The 19,371-nt window shown below is 39.8% G+C and overlaps 1 protein-coding gene across 1 annotated transcript in view; it reads left to right on the forward strand.

The window, feature by feature from the left end:
• The first annotated feature begins 330 nt into the window (after positions 1–330).
• LOC126393537 (collagen alpha-3(VI) chain-like) overlaps positions 331–19,371 on the forward strand; it is a 44,996-nt gene continuing 25,955 nt past the window's right edge. Inside the window, exons 1-6 of the mRNA XM_050049731.1 lie at positions 331–589; positions 14,070–14,184; positions 14,747–15,456; positions 15,974–15,980; positions 17,099–17,695; positions 19,087–19,369. Coding sequence (XP_049905688.1) covers positions 14,100–14,184; positions 14,747–15,456; positions 15,974–15,980; positions 17,099–17,695; positions 19,087–19,369 — 1,682 coding nt within the window. The 5' untranslated portion in view covers positions 331–589; positions 14,070–14,099. The remainder of the gene's footprint in view (positions 590–14,069; positions 14,185–14,746; positions 15,457–15,973; positions 15,981–17,098; positions 17,696–19,086; positions 19,370–19,371) is intronic.

Genomic DNA, 19,371 nt, shown 5'->3' on the forward strand with positions numbered 1-19,371 from the left:
TCATTATAGTGTAACAATGAACATCCAAACAATGAAATGTAAGGGAAAAGGACCCACAGAGGTAGAGGGAGAAATGGCAGAATGTAGGAAAAGGTAAGGAGAAAATCCCACTCCAGATTTGTGACATCATCCTCCCCAATGCTCACATCCAGACCAAACAGGGCTATGTGTCTGGTTTTCATTTACTACCCGCTCACCCTCTCCTCTTCTCACCCTCCTCTCTTTCTTTTTTTCCTCTCTTCAGAAAGTGGGAGGAGGAAGAAAGAGGTGGCAGCGCTCCAGAAGTTTGGAAGTTTGTCCCATCCCAGCCTTGAACTCAGCACCACAGCTCCTCTGGTTTGAGATCGGGAGGGTGTCTGTCTCTTTCTGTCTCAACCATTTCCTCCCTTCACTCAGGACCTCTCTCTCTGCACATCTCTTATCAGTGACCTTATCACAGCTTTGCCCAGGCGCCTTCCTCTGGGAGGTGCTGGAAAAGCCAGCAAGGGGAATTTACCCGGAGGATAATGACCAAAAGTCCTTTTACATAACTAATATTACTTTTTTCTTCAAAAACAAATACAGTGGAGTACAGCTGCTTCAGCTCAGGGTAAGTTTTGAATTTGCAATGTTCTTTAGTTGATTCATGTTGCAGAAAGAGGTTTCTGCTTGGTCTTTACAAAGGCACGCTTTATTTATAATTTTTTAAAGACTGACCTTGATTGCACTGTATGTTGATTCTAAATAGTGCAATGACCTTAGCAAAGTTTCTGGTCATAACATGTAAGCTTATGATGGGTGTCATAATCACAGGGCTGCACAGAGATTTTGGCTTATAGGTCATAAATATCAGAGAGCATGCGTTTAGCAGCATGAGTGAAACCTATACTTTAGTGGTGAGAGAGCTGCAAGGGCAAGAGGTGAGCCGCACTTAGGGTGAAGGAGGAGACCTCAGCAATGTTATGTACGATGCATGTAAGTGTAGAGGGATGTGTTCCAGTAGTCTCTTTTTCTCTTCAAAAAATCTTAAAATGCTTTGCTTCTGTTTGACATTCTTGGTTTGTACAGAGTTTAATTAACTGCATAGGTCTGAAATAAATGTGGTGAGATAAAAGTAAAATCCCCACTATGCTACCTCTGAAGTCTCAAGTTGTGATTCCAGATCAGTGTTAGAGCTAGGAACCTGTAAGGACAGAAATGTCATTTTATAAAAACTTTGTGATGTACTTTCTATGGTAGATTGTGGATTTTGTGTAATTAATCTGTCACATAATGCAAAAGATTATTTAAGTCTCCTATCTAAAGCCGCTAAATATGCTGTATGTTATGTCAAGATTTACGAAATGTCAGTGATCATCTTCCAATGGCTCATTTTTTCACACTGTATTCGTATTCTGGAAGGATCTGTTGGACATTCAATCAAATCTAAATAGGGAATCTCTTGGTAATGGTACAGTCACATCCAAATGTATAAAATCTCCACACCCACATGTGAGCTCTAAAGAAGAGTAGTTGGATGGGTAGATGTTTCCACTGCAGCAGTAGCCCAAAACCACACCCTCTTTGAAATGAGTGCACAAGTGGAAAAGTGTGGAGAAGTGTTTTCCACACTACTGGCCAGAAGAATCAGGAGAACCAGGAGATGTTTTTTTATTCCATTGGACAAAAGAGGTGGGGTGGGTGGGTGGTGGGCTGCACTGTTAAGTGAACCAGGTGTGAGCCATTAATCTTCCTACATGACTATAAAAACAGAGACAGAGGAGTTCAGCTGTGTCTTCATTGCTGTGTGTGCATGTGGGATTTAATGCACAAATTAAGTTATTTTATTGTGACTCCCAAGTCAAAACATAATAAAATTACATTGGAATTAAATCTCATGAGCTGCTGCCTTCACACAGTTTTATGTTTGCATATAATCTGTTGCTATGATACAACAGAACTTGGTCATTGTTCAAAAGCGAGAGGAAACTTGGTGTGTGCTCCAGATTCGGTTTTATGTGTTTGAAATATTTTCACATAATTTACTACCAGCCTTACGACAATGCAACAGCTCCCCATGGAAGCTAATATCTATGTTGTTATTGGCAGAGTTACATCAGGAGGATTTTTAACAAAGGGTTTTTGGATATACTGTGTAAATCAGCATTAGTATGTTTTATGACTACTGAACTCTGTCCAGGTTTTTTGCCTTTTTCCATGATGCAGCACAGATGTCTGGAAGGTTGGAACATTTGTCAGAAAGGTCTAGCCTCAGAACTACTGCTCCAATGTTCTTTTTTAAGGGAACATGCGCAATACTGTAACTGCAACCACGTACATGCAATTATCCATGTCATGCCCCTTTTTTTTGCCACCTGGGAAAAAGTCAACAGTAATCCAGCTGTCATTTTGCTTATGGCCAGTCTTTCTATAAAATCTCAGGCAAGTCTGTAAATCCATTATGAAGTTATGTGCCTTTTTGCGATAGGCCCTTCCCATTTTTGCCAAATTGCAGAAACATAAAAACTTACGTTTACACCTTCACACACTTTTCCTCCATGCCAGATTATTTGCTCCTAGGGCAAAAACTTTGCCAGCCAAGAGGTGGGGAAATTTTTGTCGACTGACCAAAAGAGTGACCTATAGAGTTAGTGGTTGCGGCTAAAAACCATCTATAATTACAACTCGCAAGGGATGTAAGTCAGGAGTAACCATTGACACTACTGTGTATGTAAGCACCAGGTCCATGGGTTGTCAGGTTTTTGTTAACGTTGATAAGAGATAACAGGACCCCCACTTGGCTAAAAGGTATATCAGGGGAAAAATCTTAGAAATGAACTTGTCCAACTAACTGATCTCACTGAGCTGTTCCCAAAGTATATTCCATCTTTGCTACAAGCCATCCCCATGTGTTTCTCTCCAATCCTAACCAATGGTGCATGAGTGTCACATTCAAAACTCGAACTCAGCCTGCAGGCTGACATTGGCCACAATGCTTAAACACACATCTGCTAGGTGTCAGACGGACTAATGCACACCAGCTGTGAGGAGCTGCCCGCCCGGCCTACCTCCCCCTCCCTCTTTTATACTTTATCATTGATCCTCCTCTCATCTGTGCCACATATGTCACGTCACATCCTTCCAGTTGGAGGGCTGGTTGGGTGTGCGGGTCTGCACCAGTGAGTGGCAGTGTAGAGTTGTCTCACTCTCAGACGTTGCATTATAATGTAGAAATGACTCATGTCCCCCGTGACTTCACTTATTTTACTGATCTCTCAGCTTCAAATTTGTCAACGGTTGGTGAAGTGATGTCTTGTGCACAGAAAAAAACAGGTCTTTAGAATTTATTGATGCACATTAGCATAAATAACTGTTGCTGACAGTATAATTGATATGTACAAGGATTTCAGTCTGTAATTAAGTGTTAAGGGAGCTGCTAATGTTGAGCCAAGTTGACTATGACCCATGAAACCCAGAGCGTAACGTGTGGTTGGACATTAAGGTTTCTTATTAGATGCATATCATTTTGGACAAATTCCACTTGCTTAATGTGAACTGTGCAACGACACAATTAAAACAAAAATGAAATAATACTACACAGCGTCTACAGGTGGTAGGGAACATATTTAACATCTTTAATGATGTAATTTCAGCTGCACTGTGGCTGAGGAGTTGGTTGCCAAAAGAAATGCAGCTGTGCCACTGTGACAGGATCTCCATTATGCTCACATGCAACTTTTTTGGTGTTGGAAAATATTTTTGGGGGGCAAATGTCACTGCCCCTGTTGGATGTCTGTGTCTGTATTGGCAAAATGTTCACATGTAGACATCACACTACGTCAGAAATTCTTTTTTTGAGTAAAGCAAGTGTTTGTTCAGGGTGTATGGGAAAGGTCTGTATTTCATTGTAATTTGACTTATAGAATCTAGACTTGAGTTAAAGCAGATTTTTTGGCCACTTGTGGCAGTGGAAACCAGCTGTGAACACAAAACTTTTAAGCTGATATGCAAACTTGTCAGCAAACAATTGTGTTTTTACACATTTAGAGCTAGATTAGTGTTTGTTTAGAGTAATGTTTCTGACCACCTGATGAATGTGAATTCATCTTTCACTCTCCTTTGTGCTCTGGTCCCCACTAACTGAAATGTCAGTGTGAGTAGTTTTTTGTCTTGTAGCTTTTGCTCAGTATAATTTAAGGGACACCTTTTAAAACTCTGTATTTAGAGTATCTTAACCAATGTGAACATTTACCAATTGCAGCCACCCTTTGTGCACAAAGACCTTTTTTTCTTTCTTTTTTTTAGCAGCTTTTGTTTTCTATCCTAGGAGGTCTGCTTGGTGTAGCTGGTGTAACATGCAGTCAATTATACTGCTATCTGTCATTGAGGTTGATGAAATTTTGTGCTGTGCTGCACTGTGTGTGTTTATGTATGTGCATGTTTATGTGTGTGTGTGTGTATGTGTGTGGTCTTTGCTATAAATGATTGTGTGAGGTCCAGCTGGGAACATGCTTCTAAGCGCTCACAGGCACATTGCAGCGTCTATATTGCTGTGTAAATGCAAACTGACAGTATTAACAATAAATACTAATAAATACTAATAATAGCCTACCTCTGAGCGAGATATGCTGTTATATGCGCCATATGGTGCAGCGTGTTCTGCTCACTGTATAACATAAACTGCTTAATGCTTAAACGACGGGTTCCCTTTGAAGCCAGTCACCTTAATGTGGTGACTGAATAAATGATGACTCAGCATGTCATAGTGGCATACAAGTGGACCTCAGCAGATGAAAAAACAAACAAACATGCTAACAGATCATGACTCATCTTTTAAATCTATTTGTCATGGTTAGCCATCATGATGTTTTACATATAGTTGTCTGCTCTGCTAAAGGGCCCAAACATGCACTTTAATAGATGTACTTGGATGGGCCATGCAGGCTTAGTGCTCATTTATACTCCCTTTACGTATGAAAATAGATACATCTGTTTCAAACGTTGTAAACGTCACTGCCCTCATACTTCCATGCATCCTTTATGATGGCAAAGATACAGCCATAGATGGCACTAGAGGGCAGAGTCAAAAGCTTCTCATAGAAACAGACAATGCAATGGAGGCAAGGTTGTAGTACTGTACATTTAAACAGAGGCAGCGTTGTAAATACATACATTGCAACATGTGGATGGAGGATTCTTTTCACTATAAACACCAATTCAGAACAGTCTTCAAATTTTTTAAAAGACTCAGTTGTATCTCACTTGAACTACACTACACTGCCTCTATGATCTCTGGTAGTACTGCTCCATTTTTATCCCTAACCATAAATAATTTTCAGGAAACCTGCACAAATATGGACAAAATATTCATTTCAAATATTCAGAATCAACATGTATTGAAAAGTCGATATTTTTGACAACACCGATATGGAATGAGCGTAAAGCAGCACAAAGACTGATGCTAGTTGTTACTGTCACTTTCTGATTCATCTTCAAACAAAAATGTAATAATTTTAAAGATGTTCGTCACATAGAGGCTTTGGGTTTGGAGGGATGGCAGTATTGAGGCTGTGACCTGTATCTCACATGCGGCTGAAGTATATGGAACATGCAATGAGTGAGAGAGAAAGGTTTTCTGAAAGGACAAGAGCTTAACAATGGACTTATTGAGTTCCTTTGGAATGCCAGAAGCATGTTTGGTGCAGATGATTTGGGCTGAGACCTAGTGATCATTTTTGGGAGGTGTTTGCCTGAGAGTTTATGTAATAATCAAATTCATCAGTGAGGAAGTTTTCCCTACAGTTTGTGAGCTCCTTCTCTCTGCTGTTGCACTGTCCCTGATAATATTTTGCAGACATACTGGATCTTAAAGCTGCATGACAAATTGTATATTAAAGCTGCACTTATCAACATTTCTTATTCACAATGGATGAAAGACAACGTGTAATGTGAAAGGGGTCGCTCGTAGTGATGAAGCCACACTGAATTATCAACCAGCTCTGCAGTTAATTATTCACAACTGAGCATTTTTGCATCTTTTGTGTCCTTTTATTTTTACTGTTTTGGTTCACTCTCTTTGCTCTAATTAATCTCATGTCCAGCAGCAGCAGCAGCAGCAGGCAGCTGTTTCAATGAAAAAAACTCAGATAAACCCACTGTGCATGACCTGCCCACCACCAAACTGCTGACAGACAAAGTTAACAACTAGGTGGTGAACATAGTTGAGCTTCAGCTAAAGAGCCTGATGTTTCCGTCAGGAGTTGGTGAAGACCAAAATGTTGCCATAAACAGAGGACCAAACAAACACAAGTGTTTCTCCATGTCTGTTGCTAACATGTTTGCCATAACAACTTGCATAAGAAATAAATGCAGCTTTAAGTTAGTGAAATCATTTGGAGATGGCTTATTTTTTTACTTTCGCTCTTAATTTTCTCACTTTTGTAACTCCCCATGCTGCCATTGTTTCGGCTGCTTGTATCAGGGAAAACAGGACTCCACTGTGCTACTGTGTTTTCCTCTGTGGCGGTGAGGGGAAGCCATAGTGTTGACACATTGGCCAGGCCTGGCAAACTCTGCAGTGGCTTTTGAGTGACCTGAAATCACATGAGCATGAGTGGAGAACACAAACATCTGTTTCAGTATCCAAGAGAGCTTAGATTTCCTTGAAATAAAGGAACTTGGTGATTTAGGTCCTATATCTGGAGAGTGACAGCACTGGGGGGCTGAAGTGAAACATATGTCTAACTGCAAGTTGCAATATTTGCAATATGCAATATATTATAAGTGTTTAACATGTTTGTTTTATAAGGCAATGCTTATCACAGAAAGTTCTTAAATGCAATCATGATCTTGTCAGCACCATAAAATGACCCCACCCAGTTCACAGTGGGCAGACACTGAAATTTTGTGTGCCATAACTTTGCAGCTGCCTTCTAATTTTTTTTATTTTATTTTTAGTTCAGTAATTTTCCTCACTCTTAAAGTTGTTTGTTAAGTGTGTTTGGTCAGTGTGTTTTCATTATCACACTGATGTGCCTGTCTAAAAATTGAATACAAATGTCATTGTTACTGCTTTTTTCCTCACCAGATCAGAGTTTGATTTTCATCTGCAAAGTGCAGTCTACATAAACAGTAGACACAGCAAAGTATAAACATGGAGACTCAACGCCTGCAGTGTTGCATTAAATTCGACAGCCGTGTGTTTATAATTCATTATTGCTGTGTATTGTGGATGGCTTTGATTCAAGCCTAGCTGACCCAGGTTTTCCTATACCCATGAAAGGGTCTCTTTTACTCCACAGCAAATAAATCCTTTAATTTCAATAGGATTGAAGTCTACATTTGGTAAGATCAGAGGGTCCAAGAATCCACTGTAGACAGGTCAATTTTTTCCACAACTGAGAATATGGGTTTTAGTTGTTTGCGAAGATTTAGAACAAAATTAATTTTAGCATGATCTAATTTGCATTCCGGCATAAAACCTGTGCAGCCTGTGCCTTGTGTTAATTTGGTCTATGTTTTATTTGCTTGTCAGAATTTTCTCTCTCTTAGTTTTCATTTCAAATTGCTGCAATGGTAAGCCCAATTAGCGTTTCAATTATAGCACTATTCAAAAATTGAGTTTGCTGTATTGAAGAGGTAGCCTAAAGTTTAGGGAAGCACTGGAGGGTTGCCAGTCGGATCCCTGGAACAGTAGAATAAGTCTGGATGGGGAGGTACCCTTGAGCAAGATTGTGAACCCCCAGCTGCTCAACCCCAAACATATTGGGTTGCAGTTGCCCTGGGATTATTTGTTGGAGTGTTTTGTTTTGGGTATGCCCAAACAGCAAAAATGAGCCACCCCCACAGCTTGGTATAACACTCAGCTGACCCATAGGCAGGTAAAAAACCCTACCAGCACCTGATGTCACCAGTGCAGTAGAGATCATGTCCAACTTCACTGAAAATAATTGATGGGCTAATCTGAGAAAGCACAAAATGGGAGGGATAGAATTAAATAATCATACTGTAAATTAGGCAGTCTCACAAGCTTTTTCACTCACACAGACTTGGGTATCTGTTCTACATTATCTAATTCTTGTTGTGTCTTATTCATATTCCATTAAATAACCTGATTAAAGATAAATGAACAGTGCATGTGCTATTTTGTTCTAGAAAATCAGGATTTATCATAGTGTGTTATCCCTACAATCTCCACTAGAGGGCATTAGTCCTTTTCAGCCATGTCCCAGTTGTGCCTCAGTGTCTATGATACCCTCTTCCATCATTGTAAATTCATAATGGATAAAGAAAGCATAGCTTATTATCATTCCTTTTCTGGCACTTAAAATGCAAACTCCTTGCACATTGTTGAAAACCTCATCTTCTTTTATTCCCAGTGAAGTAGTCATCTAGTAAATCTGTTATTACCTAAATACCACTTACAGCTCACTCATTAGAGCTGCCCTTCAACGCCAGCAGGCACAAAGACTGTTAAAGAGATTCCTCTGGGACTTTAAGAGTTATTCACTGCCCCATCATTAGCCTAATGGTAAAGACTTCATTCGTAATTGGCCATATGTGCCATCTAACACAATTTTATTTTTCAGGATCCCCTTTTTATTGTAGTTAAGTCTTTTAAATGCTTGTGTGAAAATCCTTCCTTATAGCAGGGTGGCGAAGCTGCCACATCACAGTGGGGAGTTTGGGTTTATTTGGGTGGCATTTGTTTTCTCACATCAGAGTTTTGTAGTTTTAAGTTTCTGTCAGTGTAATTAAAATGTAATTGCCCTGGCTGCTTTTTTTTCTGGACCCATATTATCACCTCAGGGTGGTCTGAAATTGAATAAGTTATGTGTGTTTTTGTGCTCTTTACATGTATCTTTGTGAGGACTGTGGTGAGTTTGAGGCCTGTAGGAGTGAAGGAATTCCTCACTTCTAAGAGGGCTGTTTGAGGGTTAAGGCTAGAGTAATGACTCGAGTTTACCATGTAGCTGCAATAGTTCACTGAAGGGATACAGGTTAGGGACTGGTATGGTCTAAGTATTGAAGTCCAAATGTGTGTGTTTGAATCTTTATATCTGTCTTTGTGAGAGTCAATTTAATAATGAGGACATGTTGGTGTGATGAGGCTCATCACAGGACTTTATTTTGGGGTTAACCCCACCCTGGCTGTGGCTACAGAACGATTGTGTGTGTGTGTGTGTGTGTGTGTGTGGTAACAATTGTGCTTGTGACCTGAAATTAGAGAAATGGTTAGGTGAGACAACAGAGGTTACACACAGTATTTAAAATGTAAGTTAGATTTAAAGTTTGAAATATTTCTTGTTTAATAGGCTTAATAAATAAGCATGAAAAACTGCATATTCTCTCTGTCTTCTCTCAGGGTTACATACATATTGTACATGCATACCTTCTCAGTAGTGGGCCACATATGACCTTCCTTTCATTTCCTGTGACATTACCTAACATCACAATGGGGGAAAATCTGAATAAATAGAAAACACACACCCCTGCTGTGAAACTGGACTTTCCAGTCCAACACCCCTCTTAAGAACACTTTATTTTGTGAGCTGGAAAATTCCATCCTTGCCAAGCAGTTAATTACTAAAGCACATTGGCTGGTAGTTTTAACAGGTGGTTTTGATCATTACCACTCTGTGCTTCAGGTCTGCTACTGATACACCAGCACACACTGCTGCTCCCTCACATACAAACTAAAACTAGAAGGTTAATTATGTTATCAGAAGTGCTTGAGACTGGAATTTTTATTTATTTTCATTTGTTTTTATTTACTTATTTTTCCTTTGAAACATTGTGGCCTTTATTGACAGATATCATGTCTGTTTTAAAGCTTGGGCAGGATGTGCAGGCTTGCTGCTGCCTTGTGTTAATGTGAAAAATGCTCCAGCCACAAAATGATCATTTGTGCAACAATTACTTGTCCTGCGTTATGTTGAATTTGTGAAGAAAACATTGCTTTTCTTGCATGCTTCCAGGGTAAACAAAGAATCCAATTCATGATAAATTGGAGTAAAAGTGGTCTGTGTTTAACAACATATCTATATCTATTAACAAACTCTCACACAACTCATGCAGTAAAATCCAAGTTTCATATATCCAGTGATATGCTCAGTACTGTCCAAATATTTTAGCTAAAGCCTTGGTATTTAAAAGACTCCTGCATAAACAGTCTCGTGCACAGATTCTCCATTCATCATAGAGGCATGCAGTGTTGGGTAAGGGTTACTTTAAAAGTAATCAAAGTACGTTACTGCGTTACTTTTTAAAAAAGTAACCAGTTACTTTACTGCGTTACTCCCTGAGTAAAGTAACTCAGTTACTTTAAAACTACTTCCAACGTCACTCCCTGAGAAAAGTAACTCAAGCACTTTTAAAGTACTTTTGAGTATTCTACATTTCCTATTGGGCAATGGACCACAGGGCGCTAAGCCTACATTTTTTTGTCTCCAAAATTAAAGTTATGGACCACTTGCCCTTCACTGAGATCCAATTCTCCCATCACAGCCGTCACTTTGACCAGTAGAAACACAGAACGATCTGCTGCCGTAGACAACTGTATGACAACAACACCCCAGCGTTTTTAATATTTCCTCTAGGGATGTTACCACACAGAGTAAAAGGGGGAAATGATGGTGTGAAACAGCAGAGGCACTTTGTCAACCCGCTGAGTTAACGTTACTGTCATTAGCATCAAGCTAGCAAACAATGGTACATCCTCACGGTCGGACATAAAGTAATAACATTAACAAATAGCGGCGGGGCTTTTACTCACCACAACTGCAGAGGCTCCCAGCTTCATTTGAAACAAACTACATTATAGACGGTCCGTTATTTATTAATCCCTCTGTGTGTTTATATATTTACTTTTTATCCGCTCCGTTGTCTTTGTAAAGTTAACATATCGCACCGTCATTTCAAACTCAACACTTGTTTCAAATTAAAAGCCCCTTATAACCTCGGCTGAGAGAATCCCTCCATTTTCTAAATAGGCTTTTATTCTGAAACATTTGTCAGAACTTCCTGTGGAAGATATAGTAGCTTGATAGTTTATGTATGGCGCTTCAAATGTAGCTCCTGCCATCTGCTGACGCTTTTAGGTGACTACAACAACATGTCAGCTGGCACATGAACAGATACAGTGACTCAAATAATAGTAAAAGTAATAAAAATAGGACAAGAATAACCCGATGACATCACACACGCCGTGAAAGACGACCGGGGATAATTGGTGAGTACCAGCGTGTAGCATGGGGTCCATGTCAGTGGTCCAACAGCCCATTGGTCCGACATCCCATTAGTCCGACGGTCCGCGGTGCTGAACGGCTCCCAGCGGGTGTATTTCTGCCTTGATGGTGCGCTGATCAGCTGGGAAAGGCTTGAGGCAAAGCAGGCTCACAGCTTATGTGTTTGTCACTTTCTTTTTCATTTTAACCCACAGCATGATCTTTTCCTAACCCTAACCAAGTGGCCGTTGCTGTTTTGGAGCTGAAGGACCAGCGTTCTAAAAGTAGCTAACGGAAGTAACTGATGTCTTGTTTGAAAATGTAGCCTACTTAAGTATTTGATTACTCAAACAGCAAACTAACGCATTAGGTTACTCATTACTGCAAAACGTAATCAAAGTACTATAACGCGTTACTTTGTAACGTGTTATACAGTTCATCGGGTTATTCTTGTCCTATTTTTATTACTTTGACTATTATTTGAGTCACTGCCAGAACTGTATGGGTATAACGCGTTACAAAGCTCTGGAGGCATGTGAAAAAAAAAGGTTTTCTTCACAAATTCAACATAACATGGGTTACAGTTATTGACATGCAAATGATCAATTTGTGATTAAAGTATTCCTTTAAGCACTAGGAAATCCCCTATTTTTGCACATACTGCAAAAAAGGCTTACAGAAGAAAACGTGTATGTGTTGAGTGTCACAGTTAGAGAAGCAGTGAAACAAAAAATGCACATTTCAAAAAGGATATCCCAATTTTGTTCACCAAACCACTCCCAAAATACAAGCTGTATGAGACAAGTATGTACAGTATCTATCAAAACAATGTATGTGTAAATGAACTCTGGTAAACCTCCGCCCATCTAACTAGTGCACTGATATACCGCCTCACCCCCCCATGGAGTTTGGCTTGCTCTCAGGCTGTTGCTTGAACTACAGGCTGTATTTATGCCTTATCATATCGCTTGCCACCCATAAAGTCTGCCAGGAATGAGTCCTAAAACCCGAAAGTGAGTTTGCATTTTAGAGCTTCCAGTTCCCCTGTCTCAAAGTTGACGTTTTTTTTTTCTTTTCTTTCTTTTTTTTTATGGGTTTTTGGTTAGGAACCTAGAATATGGGTCTGTGGTTAAAACAAACTTGAGGGATTTTCACGTTTTGTTCTACGACATAAAATATGACAGTAAATACCCCTCTGTGAACAATACACCATGCAACCAAAGTGGAGTTCGTTTAAAGCCTAATGTTAGCGTTTTACTCATGGCGATTGCATTCAGACTTCAATAATCATGAAAGTGGTGCTCATTTGTAAAGATTATTTTGCTGAACAGAAACAATTGTTAGCCATAGATCTTATTTTTGGCAATAATCCAAAAGCCAATGGAAAAATCCCATAGGCTTTTTGATTTGATAAATCGGCCTACAGAAAACGTCATCCTTGGTGGACTATTCCATCACCATGCACACAAAGAGTATAGAAGCAGATCAAGAGACAGATCCGCCCCTGTTTCTCACTCCAACTCAACCTGAAATCCGATCAAATGGTAAAACTAACCTGTGCTGATTGAATATAACAAGATTATGTGACTGTATTGCCTATTTCTCGCCTAGCCTGGAAATCCAGACCCAAATCTAGAAAGATTTAGGGTCTGGCCATGAGTAATGAAAATGGCCCAACTCGAGGGGCAGCACCAAGCATGCATTTGTAAATATCACTGCACGCAATTGGATAACAGTACGACCAATCAGAACAATACACGGGGTGATGTATACGCTTAGCTACCAGCGGAGCTAACTGGTAGATTAGACTCTTGCCGTAACAGGTCGGCAAACCAGCAAAAACGTCCTTCTTGCTAAGGAAAGACTCGAGGGCCGTCTTCTGTTCCTCTTTTAGAGATAAAGCCAAGTCTAACTCGTTCTTTGTAGCGGCTAAAGCCGTTTCAAACAACTGGTGTTCATCCATAGCCATCTTGCAATGTTTACTGACTGATTCTGGACTTCGTTGTCGCAGCGCTGTCATCATCTGTTTGGCTCGCCTCTGGCCCGCCTATATCAGATACACCGAAGTGATTGGTGCAGCTCAGTTTCATGGGCATAGGTAGTGAGCATCATTACTGATTGCCAGAGTGACTCGCTGAGCAAATTCAAATTGTGCTCTTGCGAGAACTCTGGATTTCCAGGGTATTTCTCGCCTACAATGTTTAAAGAAACACATTTTAGTGCCCTGTTCAATAATAGTGAGAGTTTGTGAACAGAAAGTGGGTGCCGTACTGCTCAGTGAAAATGGAGGTTGGAGATGAAACGATAAAACTAAGCAGCATTAATAAAATATAAACTAAGATTCTGTCACTGAGTTGCCTTTTTTTTTTACCTCAAATGTTTTCAGAAACACATTTTAGCTTACTGTTTAACTGTAATACAATACAAGATCAGTTCTTGGCAGCTGGCCGCCATTGTTTCAAACAGACGTGTTCACATTACGTCACCCACCATCTGGTGTGGCTCACTGCATTCTGGTGGTTGTAGTTTTTCTCCCTCTTGAGCAAAAGCCTGCTTTTTTCTCAGTTTTTTTTTCTGTCAAAAGTATTTGCGTATTTCTACTGCATAGACATCCTATTTTATTAAAAGGCCATCTTTCCAGCAGTGAACTACTTCTTTAACCTTAAACCCGGCCTAGTTTGCACTGGATTGAGCATTTTTATGTAGATTGTGTGCTGTGTGGACACACAGTAGGAATTCATCTAACCTCTTGAGGGTCGCAGGGGGGCTGGAATTGTATTATAATAATTATGTAACAACAGTTGACTCATTTAAAGTGTGACATGTTGGTCAGGTCTTGTGATATTAGCAGCTGGTTCATATTCATATTTGTTTCTGGTCTCACAGGTGCCCCCTTTGCTGTTTTGGTGATAGAAGATGAGGAGGCATCGGTTGTTACCGCTATGTGCCCTCCTGGGTGTCCTGTTCGCAGGACTCCTCCCTAACCTTGAGGCTCAGGAAGGTAAGTTGAACTCATCTCAGCTGCAGTTAGCAGGGTGTGCTCATTTTGCAGATGATCTGTCTGCTTGTAATGGTTTTTCCAGTTTTCAGCAATGCTCAGTGGGATACATGTATTTTTTCACATATATCTACGGCTGCATCTGGTCATACATTGCAAAGAAAGAGCGAGATTTATAATATTCTAAGCAAACCAAAACATTAATATAGATGAAGTAAACACATTTTTTTTCACTTCTAATGAGCATTGTTGGTAAACTGTCTATTTTTCAGTTATTGATTATTGTAATTATTATTATTCTTTTTTAATCTGAATTATAATATGTATCCCAATATTGGACAAAAGTTACAAAAGACGCCTCAGGAGTTTTTGAGTACTGAGTCCAGTCAGATGCTTTTGATAAATAAAGCAGAATGATGCTGTCAAACTTAGAATTACCCTTAATATTTTAGTTGTATTGTGCAACAGTATTAGTGTTAAGCACTTAAACAATACTTTGGTACCAAACACCAAAGCACCTTTTCACTGGTCTTCACTTTTGTCCTCCAAACACTCTCCTTCGAAGATTGTGCACAAGGGTTTGGAGCTGACATTTACTTTCTAGTGGATTCATCCTGGAGTATGGGAGCGGAGAACTTTGAGCATGTCAGACAATTTCTATACAGCTTGATACAATCACTGCACCACGTTGGAGGGGACAGATTTAAATTTGCCCTTGTGCAGTACAATAATAAGCCTCAAACTGAGTTCCAGCTCAACAGCTACCCAACAACAAAGGGAGTCCTGTCACACATCAATGCTATGCCGTACCGTGGGGGGGGCACCCGGACTGGCCTGGGCCTGGATTTCCTGATTCGTACACACTTGACCACTGCTGCGGGCAGCCGTGCTGTTGAAGGTGTGCCTCAGGTGGTGGTGGTGCTAACAGACGGGCGCTCCCAAGATGACGTGGCCGAACCAGCTCAGGTGCTGTGGCTGGCAGGCGTGGAGGTGTTTGCAGTTGGAGTTCAGGACGCAGTTGACTCGGAGCTCAGGGAGATGGCTAGCAAGCCTCATGACACTCATGTATTCAGTGTAGACTCTTTTCTGACTTTGCGGGATATAATCCAAGATTTAGTAGTGGGGCTTTGCGGTGCAGTGACGCAGTCAGGGGGTGGTCCTGTGGCAAACGAGGCCCCCGTGGCTGGAGGAGGGACAGGTAATGAAATGGGACCAGTGTCACTACCATTACTAACGTGTCTACATGTGCAGGACGAAGCTGCTGCATATGTGGCCGTGACTGGATTTTATTATTAACACAATCAAGTATTTTTTAACCACAATAACCTTTCCGTGTCCACCTGCAAAATTAACATCACTTGTTTTGTCTTACCACACTTAATATGACCCTAATGCTTTAAAAATCACAATAAGATCTGCATGTGATTGACATTCTGACAGCCTCTAAAGTATAAAAAGGTGCTTTTACATTTGATAGTGATTTGAGTCCTGTGTTGGCACACAGCCATAACCTCATTCATAACTTAAGACAACATCTTTAGATAATGCTTGTTTGTATTAGACACAGCTGTAGGTGAGAGGACACAATACAGACAGCAACAGAATAACATTGTAAAATCAAGATATTGACACCTCAGACTGACATTCCTTCAGAAAACCTTTGGAAAAGAAAATGGACTCGAGGATGCCTTGCCTCTTAAGACGTCACAAAATCAATCAATGAGCTTTTAACAAGAGCTAACCATGCACCACTGCTTATGTGTCTTGCATTTCCTGTGTTTGTCTTTATCAGTCACAATGTCTATCTGTGTAAAATATGTGCAATATTCTGTATTTGAAACAGTGATGAACCTGCTTGGACTCATCCTTGACCTGCAGAAGTACTTTGAGAATAAATGTATATATAGATGCCCAGTAATTATATGCTTTATGTTACAATAAGTAACTGGAAGTTGCTGGAATGTTTCCTTGAAGCAGCTCCGTAATACATTTCCTATGAAACTACATACATAAAAAATGAAGTGTCCCAAAGACGGCATTATCTGCCAGTGTACATGATTCAAATTAGAATGAATTAGAAACATCACTTATGTACAAATTTTACTATTTTTACATGGAATCACATGCAATATTTTCTCAAGTACTTTAAACTTGTAGGCCCCAAGGATATGCCACAGGGTCATGACTGGTCACTTAATCTGAGGTCCATAACAAGAGTCTGCATGGAATGGCTGAACTCAATGGAGCTTACAGTATAAAAGGGATACAAACCACACAGATTTAATAAGGATTTTGTTATAGGTTTAAAGATAAAACAGTGTAATATTTCTTTTTATGCATTGTTTTTCTTTTGACTTGCAGTTGTCATCATAGTATGATCTTATGATAGAGAACCCTTGGTTTTAAATAAATTTTATTCTGAATATTCCCTGACCAATTATGCATGTTTTTGAACTTTTTCCTCTGCAAACTGATTCTGTAACAAATAATGATTAAGTTTTAATAAATTGTTTTATACATATTTAATTTTTAAATTAATCATTCTGAACAATTAAAATAATTTATAATTTTTTTTTTACAAATCTTTAATACTATTACAAATTTTCCCTTCTAAAGACTCTATCTATCTATCTATCTATCTATCTATCTATCTATCTATCTATCTATCTATCTACATTTGGGAAAAGAAGAAAAAAATGAACAAATGACATAACTTTAGGAAATCTCCTTGGTTCAGCCTACATGCAGTATGATGTGTTTTGCAATGTTGTTATTGATTTGTTCACTTTCAGTGTTACTTGACACATGCAATGATATGCTAGCACGAGTTCTTTGATTGGATTCTTTGTCTCTGTCTCACCATGTTAACGCTTTCACAAGTTCCATTTTGTTTTGTTTTCTCTCTTTCTCCTTAAAGCACAAGATTCAGCCGACCTAATATTCTTAATTGATGGATCACAGAACATTGGAGCAGCAAACTTCCCCTATGTGCGTGATTTGGTTGTGAGAATCATTGAGCGCCTTGATGTGGGCAGGGACACTGTTCGGGTGGCTGTGGCCCTGTACAACGGCAGCCCAGACATAAAGTTCTATCTAAATAGCTATGACAGCAAGTCATCAGTCCTGGAAGCGGTGAAGGGCCTTGCCTACTCAGGGGGCGACGAGTCTAACCTGGGGTACGCCTTGGAGGAAGTGGCCAGTAGCCTTTTGAGCCAATCTGCTGGGGGCAGGGCAGACGAGGGTGTGCCCCAGATGTTGGTGGTTATCAGTGCTGGGCCATCCACTGGTGATACTGGTGCTGGTGACCGGGCCCTTAAGAGGGCTGGTGTTATCACATTCGGCGCAGCAATTGGTGACACGGCCACAACAGATCTGGAAGCAGTTGCGACAGATAAAAGTTTTGTCCTGTCAGCCTCTGATTTCAGAGCACTGTCAAGCATGGGTGACCAGCTGCTCCCATACATTAACGGGGTGGTCCAGCGCACCATTATAGTTCAGAATGAGTTCACAGAAGGTATGTAACTTTTCTGTAAATGTTGACGAGGCAATGTAGTTGTGAAAAGGGACTTAAAAAAGGAAAAGAGCTCATAATTATTAGAATATAGCTTGCCAGGTAAGATATGCTTGTGCTAAACTTGAAATTGCTATATTCTCAATTGTAAAAAGGTGCAATTTACAGCTGTGGTAAAAACACATTAAAAGCAGGAAATACTAACTCTTGTTAGTGTTCCTTACTTGGAATTTGACTCAGCTGCTGCAAAGGTACAGCATAGATAGATACTTCCATTAATCTATTGAAAAGAGACTCAAGTCAAAGATCCGAAAATCTGCATAGGATTGCTGAAGGGGTTGTGTCCAAGTCACATCACAGGGCATATGTGATATATTTACTTGATATATATATATACTCCATGATAAATCTTAAAAATTTTGTAGTTATAAGATCCTGCATTCGAGATGAGATTAGACTTTGGGTGCGTTCCTAAATTACACCTGACACTCTACACTAAAATGAGGGCACTGCTGCTCGAAGTAACAGAGCTTTCTATTTCTACATGAATTCACAAACGATTAAGATCATACATTAACACTCTGCTCCGTCTCCCCAGCCGGAGTGCCAAGAGTGCGCTCTGCTACTCTGAGAGCCAAATAACCAAACAGTACATTCCAACACCGCTGCAAATTTACAAACAGTCCAGTTTGTTCCAGAGTGCGCTCTAGCACTGAGTTTTTCCGAATGCACCCATAATCAATCCCACAAGTTAACAATTTTGTTTGAATGCAAAAAGCATACAGCTTACTGCTGAATACTTCTTGTTGTCAGCCTGTGAGAAAGAGAACAATCACTGCAATGGTGAGAACACCCTTCAAGTATGTGACCCACCTATATTAGGCCTTATAAAATTAAATTAAATTTACGAACTATACGAAGGACCTAAAAATAGGATTTAGCAGGTTAAAAAAGCTGAGCTCAAGTGTCACTTTCAGGCTATGTATTTATAATGCCCATTTTGTTTATTAACCATTATTATTACTGAGCATTTCTATTCACATTCTAAGCTTAATTTATACCTTTAATGGTACAATATATCTTCATATAACGTCATAGCCATATGCATATGTCTAAACATCAGTTATTTTTTTAAATTCTGAGTGCAAATATTATTTTATACCTCATAAGAACACATCTTTAAGATGTACCATTTAGAAGGTGACTATTTTTTCTCTTATGTCACTATCTGTTTACACATATTCCAAATAATCTAATATAGATATAAAATATGAATCTTATTATAGAATATATTTGGTGGGCTTTGTACGCCTTTGGTACTTAAAGATTTATTATTGTAACATCTCTCAAAATCAGTTTTTATTCTCATATTAATGTTTTTCTTTTCTTTTCAGTCCTGGCAGTCGGAAAAAGAGACATCATTTTCCTGATCGACAGTACAATGGGTGCCACCATCATCAACTCCGTACGTGAATTCATCAAGCGGTTTGTCGACATCATGCCAATTGGTCCAGACCAAGTTCAAGTGGGTGTGGCCCAGTTCAGCGATGTCCCTCGACTTGAGATGGACCTCAACACCCATGGATCCAAAGAAGAACTAGTTGCGGCTTTGGGCACTATCAAACCAAGACCCGGACAGACAGTCAACATTGGAGCAGCTTTGGACTTTGTGCGGACAA

The sequence above is a fragment of the Epinephelus moara genome, chromosome 7 (assembly GCF_006386435.1).
Source record: "Epinephelus moara isolate mb chromosome 7, YSFRI_EMoa_1.0, whole genome shotgun sequence".
NCBI classification, from domain to species: Eukaryota; Metazoa; Chordata; class Actinopteri; order Perciformes; family Serranidae; genus Epinephelus; species Epinephelus moara.